We start from the raw sequence: 18183 nt of genomic DNA on the forward strand, positions 1-18183 counted from the left end.
CCTCCTGAGGGTGGCCCTCGCCCAGGCCCTGCTCACCTGCCCTCTACTGTTCAATTCCCAGACAAGTGCAGCTAACTGGAGCCGGTCAGCCTCAGGCCGCTGCCCTGTCGGCCCTGTCGCAGCCCTCACTGGCTGCCCTACATGGTCTGAGCCACCCTTCCACTGGCAGCTTTGCCAAGCAGGTATTTGGCCCCTTGGGCCCAGCCAACAAGCTCATCCTTTGTCAGGTGCTAGCCTCACTCACCTCTCTGAGGAATTTAAACGGCTGCACATCTCCCATTATGGCCTTGGCAATATAAAAATATTTCCAACATTAAAAATACTAATGCCCCAAACACAAGAGGGTCATTTTGTCACAAGCTGATAACCCTGCAGGAATATAATAACCAGGTTAGTCTTCCAGAACTTGGAGGTAAAGATCTACTTTGGGGGCCTCCCCTGTGGGCATAAGGCTTGTGTGCCTCCCACCCCTTACCTAATTCTACACCATAACGGCTTCAGGTTGACCTCATTAGCTCAGTGAGAGGTGCGGGGGGCCGGGGAAGGTAACGGGGGTTACTGCTGACCCATGTGGCCGCAGTGCTTCACACAGAGGACTCTCCCAGAGGCCATGTTGTCACCAGCCTCATCCTGCTGCTGCTCGCTCTCTCTCTGAACTTCTGGCCTGTTAAAAGGCCCAGATTTTTCTCTTCGCTTCTGCCCCATTTCCTCATTTTCTAGCTGCACCATTAACTTTTTAAACTGATCAGTAGGTTGCACTGACTCATGAGGTTTCAAGGGCTGGAAAAAGAGCCTAGGCTAGAAGCCCGTAACTGCCATACTACTGACTTGGTGAACTGAAACAAGTGTTCCCCAGTCTGGGTCTCTCTCTTTCTCTCTCTCTCTCTCTCCCTCTCCCCCCCTCCCCTTCCCCACCTCTCTCTCTTGTAGTGGCCAGTTACAAGTTAGACTCCAGAATCCTCAGTAAATGGGATCAGTAGTCAGTGTGAGTTTGTGGAATGAATGATGGTTTCATCAAGTGTGCTGGTCTGTCATCTGTGCCTTAGGTTATACAGTATATACCTTCTACCGTTGGGTCATCCAAGAAACTAGCATCCTTGCCTCCCCTCCAAGAAAAGGAAGTATTTTAAGCCAAAAGCACGGACAAAGACGGGGGTGTGGGTCACCTGCGAAGTGCTCACAGTTAACACAGGTGGTGTCCCTTGCCACCCCTAGTGGAGGAACCTGAAGAAAAAGGAACTTAAGCACTTGCCACAAGCACACAGCCAGTGGGCAAAGTTAAGACTAGAAATAGGTCTATCCTTGTCATTTTCAGAAAACAGTGGTTCCTGGAGATTGGAACACAGGGATCGGGTGTAGAAAATGGCAGAGATGAGACCAGAGACAGCAGGCACCCCTTTGTACAGGCCTTTGGCTCTAAGTCCTATTAAAAAGAGGATAGCCTTGAACCTGGGGGCAACAGGAGCCATTGAAAGGATTTAGAGACAAGGATGTGATCAGATTTGTAAAATCACTTGGGCTACGAGAGAATGGATTAGAGGGAGAAGAAAGAGGGTAGGTTGTGTAAGAGCAAGGGTGATGGGGTCTTCGCTGGGGTGGGGGGGCTGCCCGAAGGAAGGGAAGTAGATGATTAAACAGAATAAAATGAAATCCACAGTTGATACTTGACATTTGGGAAGGGAGAGGGTGAAGTGTCAAGCCCAGTTTCTCAGGCTTCTTTGAGAGTACTTGGGGTGCTGTTCACCAGGATGGGGAACACTGGGTAGTGAAGACATGTGGGGAAGGAAATTGGCACATTGCTGCATGTTTTGAGTTTGTATGGAAATCTAGAGAGAGCTGTTCCAGAGCCCAGGGGAGGCACAGGCAGGGGACGGCGATGTTCAGGGCGATGTTCGGGGCTCCCCGAAGCGCCGTGCCGAGCGCCCAGGGGTCAAGGACAGCCGGGCCAGGCACAGGTGGGAGGTCAGCGCTCGCCCACTGGATGGCTGGGGGCCTGGGGGAGGGGCCGGGCACAATCGCTTGGGCCGGGGGAGGCAGATTGAGCGATTTGTCCGGCAATGAGGGAGGAGCCAGATGAAGTCAATAGAAAACTAATTTTCTTTTCTGCTGGAAGAAATGAGGTGTGTGGCTGCTGGGTAATTGCAGATAACGAGGAGACTTATTCTTAATATGCACAGTGGCCGTGGTCCCCAGAGTGCAGGAGACAGGAAGGATTGGAGGTGCCCTGGCAAGGCCAGACTTCTCTGGGAAGAAAATCACCCTGTTGTAGCCCTGTAGACGGTGCCATCACCGCCCGCGGACCCTCCTAAACCCGCCTGCTCCCGGGCCCTTCCCGCCCCATGGCCAACCCGCCCTCCTGCCCCCTTCCCCTTCCCGTCAGCTGCCTCCTCCCGTCCAGCCCCCGCCCTCCACCCTCTACCCCCACAGCACAGGCACACGCACTAAGGGAGACAAATGACGGGGCCTCAGCTGAGCAGGGCGCGTGTCCGGCCCATAAACCACGGGGATGGGTCACGTCTGGAGTTGCCATGGTCGCCACCACCCTCCCATCCGTCTTCCCACTGTCCTGCCTCAGACCAGCCCTCGTGGCTTCCTGAGTCCCTGGAGGAAGGTGTCCCCACGTCTGGGTCCTGCGTCCACTTCTCCGAGCCTACATCCCCCTCAGGTACATTCACGTTGAGGCCTACGAGCCAGGACCCTGCGTGACAGGGCTCGCAGTCATGTCTGGCTAAGGACGAGGGACCTGGGCTGACCGGGACTCCCGCCACCACAGCCGTTTCCTAGCCCCGTTGGGCCCCGTTTCCTAGTCTGAGCTTCTGGCGGGGTCAGGCTGGAGGGCCCAGTGGAGGGGGTTAGGCCTTGACAGATGCGGAGGCCTCCTGACCCCACCTTGACCTTGCCACCGCCCGCACCTGATTAGGACATTGAAGTATAATGCTTGTGCAGTCGCAGCATCCATCCCAGGAGGGCTGGCAGTGGCCGGGGGCCTGGTTGCGGCCCAGGAGCATGGGCGGGAGGCGGGAGGCGGTGGGAGGAGAGCCGGCCGTGGGAACAGAAGACCCCTGGGCACTTGGCCCATTTCTGCCCTTGGCCGCCTGTAGGGGGACAAGTGTTGGGCAGCTGCACCTCCTGCTGGTGGCATCGGAACAGGTCCTGGCCCCTGTCTGTGATACTGAAGGCCCAGGGTACTGCCCCTGCAGCTGCTGGAGTTCCAGGAGTTGGCGCGTGGACTTTCTCACAGGGACCAGTGCTGGAGAGACCGCGGGGACAGGGACAGGGTCGGCAGGAACAGACATAAGAAAGAGCCGGAGACGGGACTGACGCCTGACTAGCACCAGCTTTGAGCACAGCGGGGTGGAGAGGCAGGGCACAGCCGGGGTGCACAGGCCCGCCTAGGAGGACTGTGGGCCAGGGTATGGGGACTGCGATCCCTCGCTGCTCTGGGGTACACAGGAGCAGGTGCCCAGGACCCAGCCCGGAAGTGCCAAGGCTTGTGCCTCATTACCAGCGATTATGGCCTGGGCTCCATCTCTCACACGCACGCAAGTGCCGGCAAAGTCACCCTGGCCGTGGGCGTGATGAATGGCCGCACAGTAATGAAATGGAGACATCAAGGCGGGTGGCGGGAAGACGGAGTGTGGCGGACGGGCCGTCCCCACGCGGCAGCAACAAGAAGGATCGCCCAGCGGCCGGGGGCCGTCAAGGGAGAAATTACACATTTACTCTGCCTTTTTCTTACTGCGACGGCGCCCATACATCACTGCTGGGGCTGGGGCGGGACATGCCGGCCAATTTCCAGCATGAATTATGGGACTGAGCAGCACGGAGACGCTTCCTGCCGGCCTAGCATCATCCAGCCCAACCTGAGGCTGGAGACGCTGCCACCAAGGGACAGGAGCCCTGGCTAAGAGCCTGTGGCTCCAGAATCTGAGCCTGCTCCCCTCCCCCACCCACGTTAAGAGCACCCATGGGCACAGAGGGGCAGGATCTGGGACCCATCTAAACGTCTTCTCTTTCTCTTCTTAGATGACTGCAAGAACATTGCCAACATCATGAAGACACTTGCATATCAAGGCTTCATCTTCAAGCAGACATCAAAGCCATTCTGATTGGCCGAGGACGGGATGGGGCAGGACAGGGTAGCTGCTTGGCCCAGCCCAGAACCCTCCTTTCCCTCACCAGAGGGGAAAAGGGAGAGTGGCACAGCTCTACATCCAGAGTGTCCCCCAGCCTGCCCTGTGGGCTTGTGCCCTGGGTAAGGGCTTGGCCACTCGGCCCCTCTGGAGCAGACACTTTGTGCCCCCCCCCGCCCCAACCCCTCAACCTCAGCCCAGTATTAGCCCCTCCCATTGTGGGCCTGGGCTAGGGGAACCCAGGCACTCACCGCCTCTTCCCTGGTACACAGGCTTCTGCTGGGGCCACCAAGCTCCCCTGTGCCCCCTCCCATCTGTAGTGCATGGTGTGTGGTGCCCCCAGGGCTCCAGGACAGATCAGGCCCCACCTTGTGTCTACCCCCATCCCCGCTGTGAACGTGCCACTGAATAAAGTCGGGGAAACGAGGCTCTGGGTATGTGTGGACTGGGGGCTGCTCTGTGCTGAAGGCCACCGGTATGGCCGGCAGCCACTGGAGCACCTGGGAGACCCTCCCCGAGTGAGCACAGGGCCATGGGGACTGTCTGAGCATAAGGCAACATTCAAAGTTGCTGGTATCTGAGGCCACTACTGTGTGTGAACCATCTTGAGTGCAGAACCAAGTACAGGTGTTCGGGCAAAGCTGGCAGTGGCAAGAGGGCTGCCAAGGGCCTCTGTGCAGGCAAGTTCCAATGCCACCCCTGTGCAGTGGGTGTGGCGACCAGCTCCTGCCCACCCTCCCAGCCAGGGGCATCACAAGGGGTGGGAAGGAAGAGGAAGCAGCCCAGTCCGACTCAGCAGCTCTATTTACACAGCAGCACCCACACCCCGTGTGGCCTCTCATGGCTTCTTGGCTTTCTTCACAGAAGAGGAGCTGGAGGCCGATTCCCGTCGCTTCCTCTGAGAAGACACAGAAGGTGCTGGGGTCAATGGCCCCCAAAGCTTGATGCGGTCTTGGTGCACGTGTTTCACACTCAGGGCAGGTGATGCCCACTAGCCACCCACTCCTACCCTCCATCTCAGGACCCATCAGAGTGACCACTCCCAGTGTGGGCGCTAGAGGGAGCGGCGGGGCCCGTACACACTGGGGCGCTTGCTCTTCCGCTGAGCCAGTCTGTGCTCCCCCCCCCCCACCCAGCCAGGTTCTTACCGAATTGGGTGTGAGGGGTGCGCCCACCACATCAATGATGGTATCCTTGGTGGGGTCAGGGCCGAGACCAGGTTCGGGTACTGCTGGCTCAGCAGAGGCTGGGGCTGGGCCCGATGCCGGTGTGGCGGGGCCCCCCAGCACGCCTGCCCTCGCCAGGGCCTCGTGCCGGTGCCGCAGCATCTGCAGCTCGTACTCGCAGTTGGCGCAGGCCTGCTTGAGCTCGTAGAGCAGCACTAGGTCACTCCGCAGCTCATTGAACATGTGCACCAGCTCCTCCGTGGGTGTAGGGCTCAGCTCTGTGAGTGGTGGGTGGAAGGTGTGGGCAGAGCCAGGGGGGGTGGGGAGGCCAGCCACAGGACGTGCCCTCTCCTGCCCAGCCCCCACTCACCCACACCAAGCTCCAGCAGCATCTGCTCCAGGGCCTTGATCTTCTTCTGTCCCACAGAGCTTGGCAGCTTCATCTGCAATGACCCAGGCTGCTAAGCCCTCTCCCGGGCAAGTGGTTAAGAATGAGGGGGACCAAAGGCAAGGGGGAGCAGAAGAGAAGTGAACCCCTGGAGGCAGCTCTACATCCAAAAAGGAAATAGCCAGCAGGTGGAACAAAGCAAGAGCTTGAGAGCTTTGACTTCAGTCTGGCCACATCCCGAGACCTCCCCCCGTGCAGCACGTGGCACAACCCCTCGTGGTGCTCCAGCGCCACCCCTGCAGCATGCAGGCTGCGGGGAGCCCGGGGCCCGGCACAGCCACGGAGGGGCACATACCCGCTGGCTCCGCAGGGTGACGCCTGCAGACTTGAAGTCCGGAAACTTGATGCCTGCAGTCTCCGGAACAGCCTGGGGGAGAATAGGTTATGGAGACCAAGGTGCGGCAGGGACACGGCCCAGGGTTAGTCCCACACACCCTTCTAACGCTGGGTGCTCTCAGAGCCCTCCACCCTGAGCTGGGCTGACTGCGCCTCCGCACCGGCTTCTCGGCCTCCTTCTTCTGGGGTAGCTTCTTCTTGGGGGCTTTGCGTTCTGTGCGCCGCTGCTCCGCAGTGGTGTCTGCGGCTGTTATCAGCTTCTGCAGGTCCTGGCTGCGCTTCTCCCGCTCCTTCTTCCGGGCCTCGATCTTCCGCAGCTCCTGCAGCAGATACTCCTCCTCCGCCACCTGGGAACACAAGATGCAGAGGTGAGGGCAGACGGGAGGGAGTGCAGGTGTCGGGGAGGGGCGGGGGTGCAGGGCCACTGGGCTGTGAGGGACTCCAGGAGGAAAGGAACCACGAGGGAGGGGGGGAAAGGATGCAGGACGGAGGCACCCAGGCCACGAGGCAGAGGCGGCGAGGCCCGGGGCTGACCTGCTCCGGGGTCCGGTTGTAGAGCCGCTCCAGCTGTTCCTTCCGCCGCCGCTCATGCCCCGCATCAAACACTGGGATCTTGAGGTCTGTGCCTGGCACGGCCCGCACGTTGGCAAGCTTGGCACAGATGTGGTAGTACCGCTCCTTCAGGTCCTCCACGGAACGCTTCTGAGGATGGGGACGCGGTCGGGAGGGAGGATGAACGGCCGGGGCCCCTGGAAGGGGTGGCGGGAAGGCGGGGCCTGCCAGGCCCAGGGCTGGGCTCACAGGCAGATGCCTGACGCCCGCTCACCTTGAACTGCTGGTGGTCGTACCGGTCATGGATGACCACGAAACGTAAGTCAAAGCGGCGGCTGAGGTCAAAGAGATGGTCGGTCTCTGCCTTAGTCCAAGCGTCATCATGAAGGTACAGCTGGTACTCCTGCTCTGAGTACACGGGAACCTGCACAGTCTGCTGGCACAGAGGGGGGCATGCCGCATCAGGTCGTGTCCAGGCCGCCCCAGCCCTCGGGACCACAGCCCCTCCTGTTTACCACCTGTCCCTAGGCTGGACCAAAGCGAAGCCTGCCCTGGCAACCTGGGAATGATGTTTCCATGTGACGAAACCCACGGCTCGCCTAGACACCTCTGGCTTGGGCCCAGGAGCTACTTCACCATGCCTTCAGCTGCAGAGCCTCAGTACCAGGATGTGTGCTCCTGTCCCCACGGCTAAGGTGAGGGGCTCACGTGTAAATGCTCCTGTGGAGTCCAAAGGTTAACTGGGGTAGAGCAGATGCCTAAATACTGGAGAAAGGCCCAGGATCCCCTAGTGCGTGGGACACTTGTCTGAAGCACTCCTGCCACCCAGTGGTCACAATGAGACTTGCAGCTCTTCTCTACAGAAGAGGGGCCTGAATCCTACTCCCAGCACACGCTGCCCCACACCCGGCACCTGCACCCAGCCGGAGGCACATGTCCCTGCCGCCTCCCCGCGGCCACGCTCCAACTCCCAGGTCTTCATCAGGGACAAAACGCAGCACCAGCAGCAGGGCCCGTAATCAGGAGTCCAGGCCTCCAGGAAGGAGTCCATGTCAGGCTGGACGAGGGAAGCCCCTTTTCTCTCTCCAAGACCACACTGGCTCTGAACCTGCTCTCAAGACCCTATTGCCAGCTGCCTCTTGGACTTCTCCCAGAGGTCCCACATACACCTCAAACTTAGTATGTTCAGATGATGGATGTGAACCAGACTTACTGTGGTGATCATTTTGCAATATACACAAATACCAATCATGATGTGCACCCGAAGCTAACAATATTGTGTGTTGATTATACCTCAACAGAAATATATGCATGTGTTTGGTACTGGACTCATCACCCTGCCTCGAACCTCTAGCTCTTCCAGTTCAGTTCTCATGTCACCATTAGCCAACACAGGTGCCCAAGCAGAGGCCTGGGAAGCATCTTTAACTCCCCCACCCCTTCCAAAAGCTGTGGCTTTACCTCCAGAATCTCTATCTCCACCTGCCACATCACAGTCCAGAACAGCACCACCTGCCTGCATCAGAGAAACAGCCTCTCCACTGGCCTCTCTGCCTCCATTTGATCCTCCTCCAAGCAATTCTCCAACTGCAGCCAAGATGTGATCTCTCGGACCACTGTTACCTAAAGGACAGCCTGCAGACCAGTGCTGCTCCCAAACTGGTACCACTGGTCCATGTATGTTCAGAGTAGACGATTAGAAACCTTTATGACAATTTCACAGAAATCACATGCTACTGAATTGAATATGAAGAAATATAGGGGGCGCCTGCGTGACTCAGGTCGTGATCTCAGTGATCTCAGGCTCTAGGATCAAGCCCTGTGTCGGGGCGGGGGGGAGGGGTCCCTGCTCAGTGAGGAGTCGGCTTTTTCCTCTCCCACTACCCCCCACAGGCTTCTGCTCACTCTCTCTCAAATAAATAAAATCTTAAAAAAAACCACACACACATGGACTTATATTTTGTTTTTTCTTTTAATCTTACTATATCAGTCTGATGGATTGGAAATATTCTTTTAAAGTCCTTCATCATAGATAATTTCAGAAGCATTATTCTAGAATAAATATCATGTCACCCAACCATCTCTTACTAAAAGCCTCAGAAGTTCTCCACTGCACTAGAAGTGCCTTCTAGATATTCACAAACTCCTCAAGAGCAAGGGTTGTCTGGTTCATTGCCTATCTTCAGGGTTCAGCACAGGGCCAGGCACACTAGTATCAATATTTACAGAATCAACCAATGAACACATGGGTGCATGACCTGGCCTCTCTCTGCAGCCACTGTCCCTGTGCATCTGATGTAAATGACTAGCAGTGTCAGGAACACAGTAGGCTCTCCCCCTCAGCCTCTGTTGTTCTTGCCTAACGTGTGTTCCCACTTCCATATTCTTTCTTCTACATAGACAACTTCTCATCCTTTTGCTCTCTTTCAGGTAGTAGCTCCTCTAGGAAGTCTCTCTGGTTTCCCAGGCTTGGTTAAGTATCCCTCCTATGCATTCTAATCCAATTAAAAGAAAAAAAACTAAAAAACTCAGAACTATGTAGCCAGTCCTGCTCTCTCAAGGAGCTCACAGTCAGGTGAGGAAGATATTCCTTCATTCAACAAATATTTATCCTGGGCCTGCCAGACCTATGTTGGGAACACAGTGCTGAATAAGACAGTGGCCTTACCTGCTCAGAGTTCACAGTCCAGCTTGAAAAAATAATTTAGTCCACTTGGCAAGTCTGATGACAAAACTGTAATGAGTGACACCTGATCCAGCCTGGGGACAAGGCTTAGTCCCGGAGCAGGTGACAGGAGACACTAAGGTTACTTTGAAAGAGGAGAGTGAAATGATCATGATTCTCTTTTTATAAAGACCACCCTGGCAGCAGTAAGGACAGATGGGGTGAAACAAGAGCCTGGGAAGTCAGCTGGAAGGCTGTGGAAATAATCCAAGTGAGAAGTGAAAAAGCCTGAACTAAAAGTACCAGTGGAAGGGAGAGAACAGGGCACACACATAACTTTGGGTTAAAACCACAAGACTTGGCACCTGGATGAGGGGTGAAGGAAGATGCCATCACAAGTGACTCCTGGGTCCCAAGCTGGAGCAAGAGTGGCTGGGGAGCCACAGACTGAGAGTGGGGCCCCAGGAGCAAGCAGTACTGGAGGAACAATCATGAGTTCACCTTACTCCATTCTCCACCTGTAGTCACCATGATCTTTCTAAGACTCGAATCAGATCCGACCCTACTCTACTTAAACATCGGTCAGTAGCTCTCCAAAGATATTAGGGCAGAGCCCAGATTCCCGAGCCCGGCTGCCAAGCCCTGCCTGACCCGGCCCTGCTGACCTCTCAGGCCTCACCTTCCACCAAGTCCTACCCTGGGCTCTAGGCTTCATCAATAGGAAAATGCAGCAGCCTGCCATTCACATGACTCCTTTTCTCCTTATGCCTTTGCTCCTGCTGGCCACTCTGCCTGAAAAAGTCACCACACTCCTTAACATCACCTGGTGACATCCTTTAGGGCTCAACTCCAGCTCTAACTGCTCCAGAAGCTTCCAAGGCCTTCAGGTCCTCCCCAAACAGCATGTATCCCACCAAACTGTAATTGCCTGTGCCTCTCCCTACTCCCTCCCCCACAACATCGAGAGTTTTTTGTGGGCCAATATTGTTTCTGATGCACTTTTGTGTCCTCAGTGCTGACTTGGCATGAAGCAGCATTTACCAAATACAAAATAAACATTCTGGGGATCCCTGGGTGGCTCAGCGGTTTGGCACCTGCCTTCGGCCCAGGGTGGTGGGATCCTGGAGTCCCGGGATCGAGTCCCGCATTGGGCTCCCTACATGGAGCCTCCTTCTCCCTCTGCCTTTGTCTCTGCTTTTCTCTCTCTCTCTCTCTCTGTGTCTGTCACGAATAAATAAATAAAATCTTTTAAAAAAAATTCTTTGGTCTTTTCCTCAAATTGTGTCATCCAACCTTCCCTCCCATTAACTCAACATCTCACCTCTTGGTTGTCTTTTCTCAATCCTACACCTCCAGCCTCTCCCTCCACTGGACCTGAGGGGGTCTGAGGATGGTGGTGAGATGGAGGAAAACCAGGTCTCCCTGAGCAGATGAATGATGAGTCACACCCAGATGTGCTCAGTCCAAGAAGCCCATGAGCCATCCAGGCAGAGCTGTCAAGGGACAACTGGCTACACTGGCCTGAGAGACTTGAAGTCCTGGGATCAGGCCCCTACTGTTTTCAGCCTCCAAGTCTAGGCTGCTCCAGGCTGCAGGGACTGTGACACCATATTGTATACTGGCTTGAACAACAGCCTAGGAAATCCTAGCCTAGCCCGGCTCTGCCTCTCACTGGCTGGGGTACTGTGGATAAGGCCCTGTAAGACCCTGCTCTATGTGGGCCTCAATCATCTAGACCAGAGATGATTCAAATTGGACTAGGATGCCAGCACAGGGAATGAAGAACAAAGGCAGACGTGATTTATTATGGAAACAGAATCAGGAGGACTCAATGACCACACATATCACAGAGATTCAGTTCAGGTGCCACCTTCTCAAAGAGGCCCACCATGACCACTTTATCTAAATTAGGCCTCCCCTAAGCCTACAAGTTCACTCTCAACTCATTTCATATTCCATTCATATCTGGCTTCATTCTACTGATGGCTCTTATCTGAAAGAATCCAATTTATTTGCCCCCGTGTTTGTTATCTATCTTTCCCTACCTCCTCTGTCCTGTTGTTGACTGAAATAACTGGGAGACTACAGGAGAAGTCAAGGATGATTCCCAAGTTTCTGGTCTGGGCAGCTGGATGACCAGTGGTGACATTCACCGATAAGAGTGAGGAAGGACAGTCCTGGTGGCGCAGCGGTTTAGCGCCACCTGCAGCCCAGGGTGTGATCCTGGAGACGGGATCGAGTCCCACATCAGGCTCCCTGCATGGAGCCTGCTTCTCCCTCTGCCTGTGTCTCTGCCTCTCTCTCTCTCTCTCTCTCTCTCTGTGTGTTTCTCATGAATGAATGAATGAATGAATAAATAAATAAATCTATCTTTAAAAAAAAAGAGTGAGGAAGAAAGGGAATGGATGAGTTCTGCTCAAGGATACCCACTTGATCTGAAGTACCTGCAGGGCCTTCAGAGAGAGACACATTAAGTAAATGACTATCACTCTGGCCTGGAGATATTAGGTGGGGTCCCTGGCATACAGGGGGCAACTGAAGTCACAGAGAAAATGAGACACGCTAGGGAGAAAGTGCAGAGAGACCAGGACACAGCTCCGAGGAACCAAACAGCAACATTTGAAGGGCCAAGAAAAGCCACCAAAAACCAGACCAGGTCCAGGGAAGGACAGATCCCACAGGCAGAAGAGACCCACAAAGTCTCACTTGGCAGGCAGTTGCCATGTGGACGGAGCCAGTAGCCGTGATTGAGACACAGACTGAGTGGGCCTCTGGAGCCAACCCCAGGAGGCTGAGAGCTCGCAGGAGACGCTCAGAGGGGATGAGCAACCTTGGCCCACATCTGAATGGTGGTGGCTCACCTTATTGAACCTGGCGAAGGGGTAGTCCTTGCCCTCCTCAGCTGCCCGTCGCCAGTGGAAGAACATAGCTCCATCCTTGCGGGCTGGGTTGGTGAATGGCATCCACTTCCAGGGCCGCACCTTCTTAGAGCCCAGCTTGGCCTTCACCGTGCGGTAGCCTTGACCAGTGTCACTGGGTAGCAGCGGGGGTGCATCCCTGGCAGCAAGGTTCAGAGAGAGGAGAGCTTAGAGTCGGAGGTGTGTAGAGAACCTTTGGGCCCAGGCTGAGCCACCCTAGAGGAAGTCGCATCCTGGAGTGGGAAGCCTGGGCTCCTCCTGCACCCTGCTAAGCAAATGGGAGGCTTGGCCAGGGAGGGCTGGCAGGGAGAGAACTGGCAGAGAAAACCAGGAGACGGGGGCACGCCGGGGGGGGGGGGGGGGGGGGGGTACCAGGCCCGGGGCTGTGAGGTTCCAATACTTGCTTCTTGTCGGAGTAGAGCAGCGCGTAGACCTCCCGGTGCATGCCCTCGGGCCTCTTGAAGGTCAGTGTCTCGGAGGACTTCTTGGACTTTTTCTGAGAAGGGAAGCCACAGGATAGGAAGCACAGCCTGGACCCCCCCTTCCCTGAAAATTCTCTAGCCTAGCTCAGTCCCCGCCACAGGCAAGGGCGGGCTATGAAAGCGCGCCCCCGGGGGCACTCCTCCGACCCGTCCGAATAGGAGATCCGTTTCCACCGCCTCTCGGCAGGTGGCAGCGACTTGGGGCCACCACCCCCCGAACCCACAAGCGTTCTCTGCTGCTCCGCTCATCGCTGACGGGGTCGCGCCGGTTCCCACGCGTGCCCCACACCTCGCCGAGGCAGCACACGGTCTCCGTCCCCTGACGTCACCGCTCTGCCCCCCGCCCCCCTCCCAGGACCCAAGGCTCCCAGCCGCCCCGCCACCTTGTCCGGGTTGATAATGTCCTTCTTGCTGATGGTCCCGGAGGCTGCGTCCCCCTCTGGGCCCCCGAGTTCCAGGATGTCCCGCACATCCGCGCCGGTGGCCATCGCGCCGGAGAGCAGGGGGAGCGCCCCGAGGTCAGGGGTCAGCGCCTGGGGAGGGAGCAGGCTCGGGTGAGGGGGGCGGAGCCACTGCAGCCCCCCGGGAGCGGGGAGAGGCGGGCCGCCGGCGGGAGGGCAGCGGGCGCGGGGCGGGGCTCCGCCGGGGTCTCCCTCGCGGCCCGGCCCGCCGCCTAGGCCCAGAGCCTCCGCACCCGGATCCCCCGACCGCCACCGCCGCCGCCGCCGCTCGCCTCTCCCCGCAGAGCCGCGGACAGAAACTTCCGGCCGTGCTCACTCGAAACTCCGCCGGCAGGAGCACTTCCGGTGTGCACTGCGCGGAAATGGGGCCGGCTGGCAGCCGCGCGGGGAAGCCGCACCCTGCGGGGCCCCGGCTCGCGGCCTCGGCTCCCGGGCCCCCGGCGCCCCCGGCGTCCCTGCCTCGCCGTAGCTCCGCCGCGCCCTGCGCCGCAGGAACAGCGCTCGGTGACCTTGCAAGTCGCCTGATTCCTCCGCACCCGTCTCGTTTGCGAAACGGAAATCGTGCTGGCACCTGCTTAAATGAGGCACCGACAGTCCACGCAACACATCAGCAAGTAGCCTGGCACGTTAAAAAAAATTTTTTTTTTTATTAAATGAATCAGTGGTGTTAATCGCCCCTAAGTGTGTACCAGGCCCGGCGCTGAGCGCCCGAGACGAAGAGACCAGCGGGTCAGGGCGGGCATCCCGGCGGCGGCGGCGGCGGCGGCCTGCACTGCAGCCAAGTAGGGGGCAGGGAGGAAGTCTCTTTGATTTATTTTTTTTAAGATTTTATTTATTTAACAGAGCGCACAAGCAGGGGGAGCACCAGGCAGAGGGAGAGGGAGAAGCAGGCTCCCGCTGAGCAGAGAGCACGCTGTGGGGCTCATCCCAGGCCCCCGGGGTCACCGTAGGAGGCCACCAACCGAGCCACCCAGGCGCCCCAACAAGTCTCTTTTCAAGGGGCACCTGGGTGGCTCAGGGGTTGAGCGTCTGTCTGCCTTTGGCTTAGGGCGTGATCCCAGGGTCCCGGGGTCGAGTCCCCCATGGGGATCCCTGTAGGGGAGCCTGCTTCTCCCTCTGCCGGTGTCTCTGCCTCTCCCTCTCCCTCTGTGTCTCTTATGAATAAATAAAATCTTGAAGAAAAAGAAGAACAACAACAACTCTTTTAAGGGAAGAAACTCACTAGTCTCCCTGGAGAGAGAGATGTCTAGAACAGGACCGCCTGAGGAGGGCAGGAGGAAACAGAAAGGCGCTCAGACTTCAGCCTCAGCATCCCCGCCTGCAAACATGGAAGAAGGCTTCCTAAGGCATTGGGGAGACCACACCCCAGGCCGGCCTGCCAAGGAACCAAGCAGGGACGGGAGGGCACACACCCTGTGCAAGTTAACTTTCCGTGTGCAGCCTCTTCTGGCTTGGAGGAGACAGAGACACAGCAGCTGCAGCTGCAAGCCCAGCTACACCCCACAACTTTGGAGAACTGGGCCTGGAGGCAGAAACCTTGCCCTCTTCCAGAGACCTGATTCCTGGGTGAAACCTGTGGGCTCTAGACAGTTCCTAGGCAAAGCCAGGGTCTTGCTACAGAAATTGCCCACAGGAGAAGAGAATGGTCCTTGCAGCAAGAAGTGGACAGGGCAATGGGAAAGAGTCCTGCGCCTCTGCCTCAAACACTTGACTCTACTTGTAGTTAGTTGTGTAATTATTTGTTTAATATATATCTCCCCAAAAAGAGTTTGTTTTGAAATTTATTGGGGTGTTTGTTTTTTGTTTTTTTGAGAGAGAGAGCACATGAGTGAGGGTGTAGTGGGGGAGCAGAGGGAGAGAGCAAGAGAGAATTTTCAGCAGGCTTCATGCCCAGTGCAGAGCCCGATGCCAGCTCCATCTCACAACCCTGAGATCACGACCTGAGCTGAAATCAAGAGTCCAATGCTTAGCTGACTGAGCCACCCAGGTGCCCTACCCCTGAGAGATTTATTTCCATGAGAATCATGGTACGTAAATATATGTGTGTATCAGGCATTGTTCTAGGCTCTGGGGATGCAGTGGGTGAATGAAATACAAATGTCTCTGGGTGGGGCTTATATCTAGTGGGAGAAGAGAAACACTGAGCATATAAAACAATAAAACATATAAACAATAAAACAATGTACATTTTGATGGCTACGAGAGCTATGAAAAAAATAAAATAGGATAATAGGATAGGGGACTACTTTAGTCGTGCGGTCAGGGAAACCTTCCCTGAAATCTGAGCTGAGGTTTAACTGCTGCAAGCAGCCGCACAGCATACCTGGGGAAGGAATGTTTCAGGCAGGAAGAATAACAACTACAAAATCCCTAAAATGGAAGAAATTCTATATATTAGAGGCACATAAAAAAAGACCAATGTGGTGGGTGGCGAGTGAAAAGAGGGAGAATGGGAAGACTTGAGATCAGAGGTAGGTCTAGGGGGCCATGGCAAGGAGTTTGGGTTTTACCCTATGGGCAGTTATATGTTATCCTTTCTTGGCCACAGTCTAGATTCTATCCTCATCCCGGGAGTGCCCCGTAGCTGCTGGCATTGGGAAGGTCCCCAGATGACCGGTCCAGAGCTTCTCATCCCCTGGGGAAGCTGAGTCCAAGGATTGGGAGAAGGGGACAAGAAAAGGATGCCTCTCTCTTGACCCTCAGAGAGGAGCCACTGCCCACACTTCCTCAACCAGACTGCAGGTGGCAACAGGTTCCACCGTCAACCCAGAGAGGGGCTTGCTCCGCTGTACTCACCTGGCCAATCCTCTGCAGGATCACAGCATCACTTCTGGAGAGGCTATCGCACTACAGTGACCTAGTGAGTGAGGAGCCAGGGGGAGGGACTTCAGGTGGGGACACTCTGGGGCTGCAACTTCTTTTTTTTTTTTTAATTTCATAAGAGACACAGAGAGAGAAGCAAAGACACAGGCAGAGGGAGAAGCAGGCTCCTTGCAGGGAGCCCGATGCAGGACTCAATCCCAGGACCCCAGGATCATGGCCTGAGCCGAAGGCAGACCTAAACCACTGAGCCACCCAGGTGTCCCCAGAGCCAACTTTAAAGGAAGTTTTACTTAACCCTAAGAGCAGCAGGAAGCCACTGCTTGGGAGCGGGCTGGCTGGCCTGCCAGTGGGGAGGGCAGAGCTGGAGGCAGGAGAACCAGGGGGAGGCAGTGGAATCAGGAACCCATTGGATGGGGATAGAGGAAGCAGAATTTCAAAGGGACCCGGTAGCCCATCCCTCCTCACCTGGGCCTAGAAATAGTAAACCAGAGCTCCTGAGTGCCTGGCCTGGCTCCCTCCTCCCTTTCCTCTTCTTCCTCTCCCACCTCCACCCAGGCTCCTCCCCCAGACTGTGCACTCCTTAGCCATGGCAGTGGGTCTCCTCGTCCCCAGCACGAGGTGAGTGTGTGCTTTATTTGCACGGGCTCCTTAGAAAGTGTGAGAAAGGGGAGGCACTGTGTGTGTGTGGTGTGATCAAGATCCAGAGCATCTCAATCTGACCTGGTCTTGCTCAGCTTAATTATAAGGAACATTTTCAAACTAACGAGGACCAATTTCACACTTTTTAAAATGGGCAAAGAGCGTGATTAGGAAAGTCACAGAAAAAGTGCTACAGCCAATTACTGTAGAGGTAAATATGCAGCATCACTGGTATTCAAAGAAATGAAAAATTGAAAACTATAATGAGAGACCAGGTTTTGCCTTATCAGGTAGGTAAAAACCGTAAAATCGTAATTGTGATACCTATTCTTGACGAGAGTACTACGGAAATAGCCACCCGCCTACCCTGTTGATGAGAATGGAAATTGGCCTGGTTTTGATCATTAGTTCACTCAACAAATTGCTTAGCACTGAGCATAAACCACTTAGACGTGCGCGGCACTCGGGGCGCCTGGTTGGCTGTCAGTGGAGCGTGCGACTCATGATCTCAGGGTCCTAAGTTCAAGCCCCACATTGAGTGTAGAGATTACGTGAATAAAGTTTTAAAAAAGAAGCAGCAGCAGCACATGGCACTCTATGCCAGGCCCTGTGCTAGCCCTGAGCATACAGTAGAAAAGACAAACGTGATCGCTGCCTTCAGCTGGTACTTTTAAGAGCTGTGCACTTTATCCTATGAGAGTTATTACTTAAGAAGAAGAAACAAGTCGGGGGCACCTGGGTGGCTCAGTCAGTTGAGTGTCTGACTCTTGATTTTGGCTCAGGTTGTGGTGTCAGGGTTGTGGGATCAGAGCCCCTTGTGGGGAATCTGCATGCAGCAGGGAGTCTGCTTGAGATTCTCTCTCTTTTTATCCTCTGCCCCTCCCTCTGTGCTCTCTCAATCTGTCTCTCAAATAAATAAAATTGAAGAAGAAGAGGAGGAGAAGGAAGAAGAAGAGGAAGAGGAGGAGGAGGAAGAAGAAGAAACAAGTAGGGGCACCTGGGGTGGCTTAGTCGGTTAAGCATCTGACTTGAGTTCAGGTCATGATCCCAGGTACCTGCTGAGCAGGGAGCCTGCTTCTCCCTCTCCCTCTCCAAGGCACCCAGACTTGCAGGAAGATCCTTTGGGGGAAAGGCCCGTCGGGAGCTGGGGATCAGGATGTCTGGGGCAAGAAGCTGGGACAGGGGCTTTGACGAGGACCGTGTGGGCCCCCATCAGTTTTGTGATCAAGAAAGATGACCTCTTCCAGGAATGACTAAAGGACACAGCCTGCGCCAGCACCCAGCAGTCAGAGGGGAGTGAGGCCTTCTTGCAGGGCTCTCTGGGCAGCCCCCAACCCCCAGCACTGAGTCTCCAGTTGTTCAGCCCAGTGGATCCCTCCTCCTGCATCTGCCACAAAGGAAAACATTGCTGTTGGTCCCCTCACCTCCAGGGTCTCTGGGGAGCTCTCTCCCCTTGCCATTTCAACTCTTCTGGAATTCTCTCCCTTGCATGCATCTCTCTTCTCCTTCACCTGCCAGTGTCCTATCAACAGTTATCAGCTTTCCAGAGTGAATTCCTGA

General features: G+C 55.8%; 2 protein-coding genes across 10 annotated transcripts in view; one reads left to right on the plus strand and one right to left on the minus strand.

Annotated features, from left to right (window-relative positions):
* Nucleotides 1–4560, plus strand: part of ERI3 (ERI1 exoribonuclease family member 3) — a 126826-nt gene extending 122266 nt beyond the window's left edge. For all 9 annotated transcript variants that reach the window (XM_025992004.2, XM_025992002.2, XM_025992005.2 and 6 more), the window contains one exon: nucleotides 4027–4560. In XM_025992004.2, coding sequence (XP_025847789.1) covers nucleotides 4027–4109 — 83 coding nt within the window. In that variant the 3' untranslated portion in view covers nucleotides 4110–4560. The remainder of the gene's footprint in view (nucleotides 1–4026) is intronic.
* A 359-nt stretch (nucleotides 4561–4919) lies between these two features.
* Nucleotides 4920–13460, minus strand: DMAP1 (DNA methyltransferase 1 associated protein 1). Its single transcript, XM_025991999.2, has 10 exons — nucleotides 13084–13460; nucleotides 12623–12714; nucleotides 12162–12357; nucleotides 6910–7068; nucleotides 6618–6785; nucleotides 6245–6430; nucleotides 6043–6114; nucleotides 5670–5742; nucleotides 5282–5577; nucleotides 4920–5031 (listed from the first exon to the last, which is right to left on the minus strand). Exons 1-10 carry the CDS (start codon nucleotides 13186–13188, stop codon nucleotides 4972–4974), a joined length of 1407 nt encoding a protein of 468 aa, XP_025847784.1. The 5' UTR covers nucleotides 13189–13460; the 3' UTR covers nucleotides 4920–4971.
* Nucleotides 13461–18183: the final 4723 nt, after the last annotated feature.

This window comes from Vulpes vulpes, chromosome 10 (genome assembly GCF_048418805.1).
Source record: "Vulpes vulpes isolate BD-2025 chromosome 10, VulVul3, whole genome shotgun sequence".
In the NCBI taxonomy this organism is placed as follows: domain Eukaryota; kingdom Metazoa; phylum Chordata; class Mammalia; order Carnivora; family Canidae; genus Vulpes; species Vulpes vulpes.

Excerpts from the sequence above, each read along its gene's own strand:
- DMAP1 (XM_025991999.2), bottom strand. The coding sequence starts at position 13,188 with ATGGCCACCGGCGCGGATGTGCGGGACATCCTGGAACTCGGGGGCCCA. Across the intron at positions 6,431-6,617 it reads ACAACCGGACCCCGGAGCAG|GTGGCGGAGGAGGAGTATCT; the intron begins GTCAGCCCCGGG and ends TTGTGTTCCCAG. Across the intron at positions 6,115-6,244 it reads AGAAGGAGGCCGAGAAGCCG|GCTGTTCCGGAGACTGCAGG; the intron begins GTGCGGAGGCGC and ends ATTCTCCCCCAG.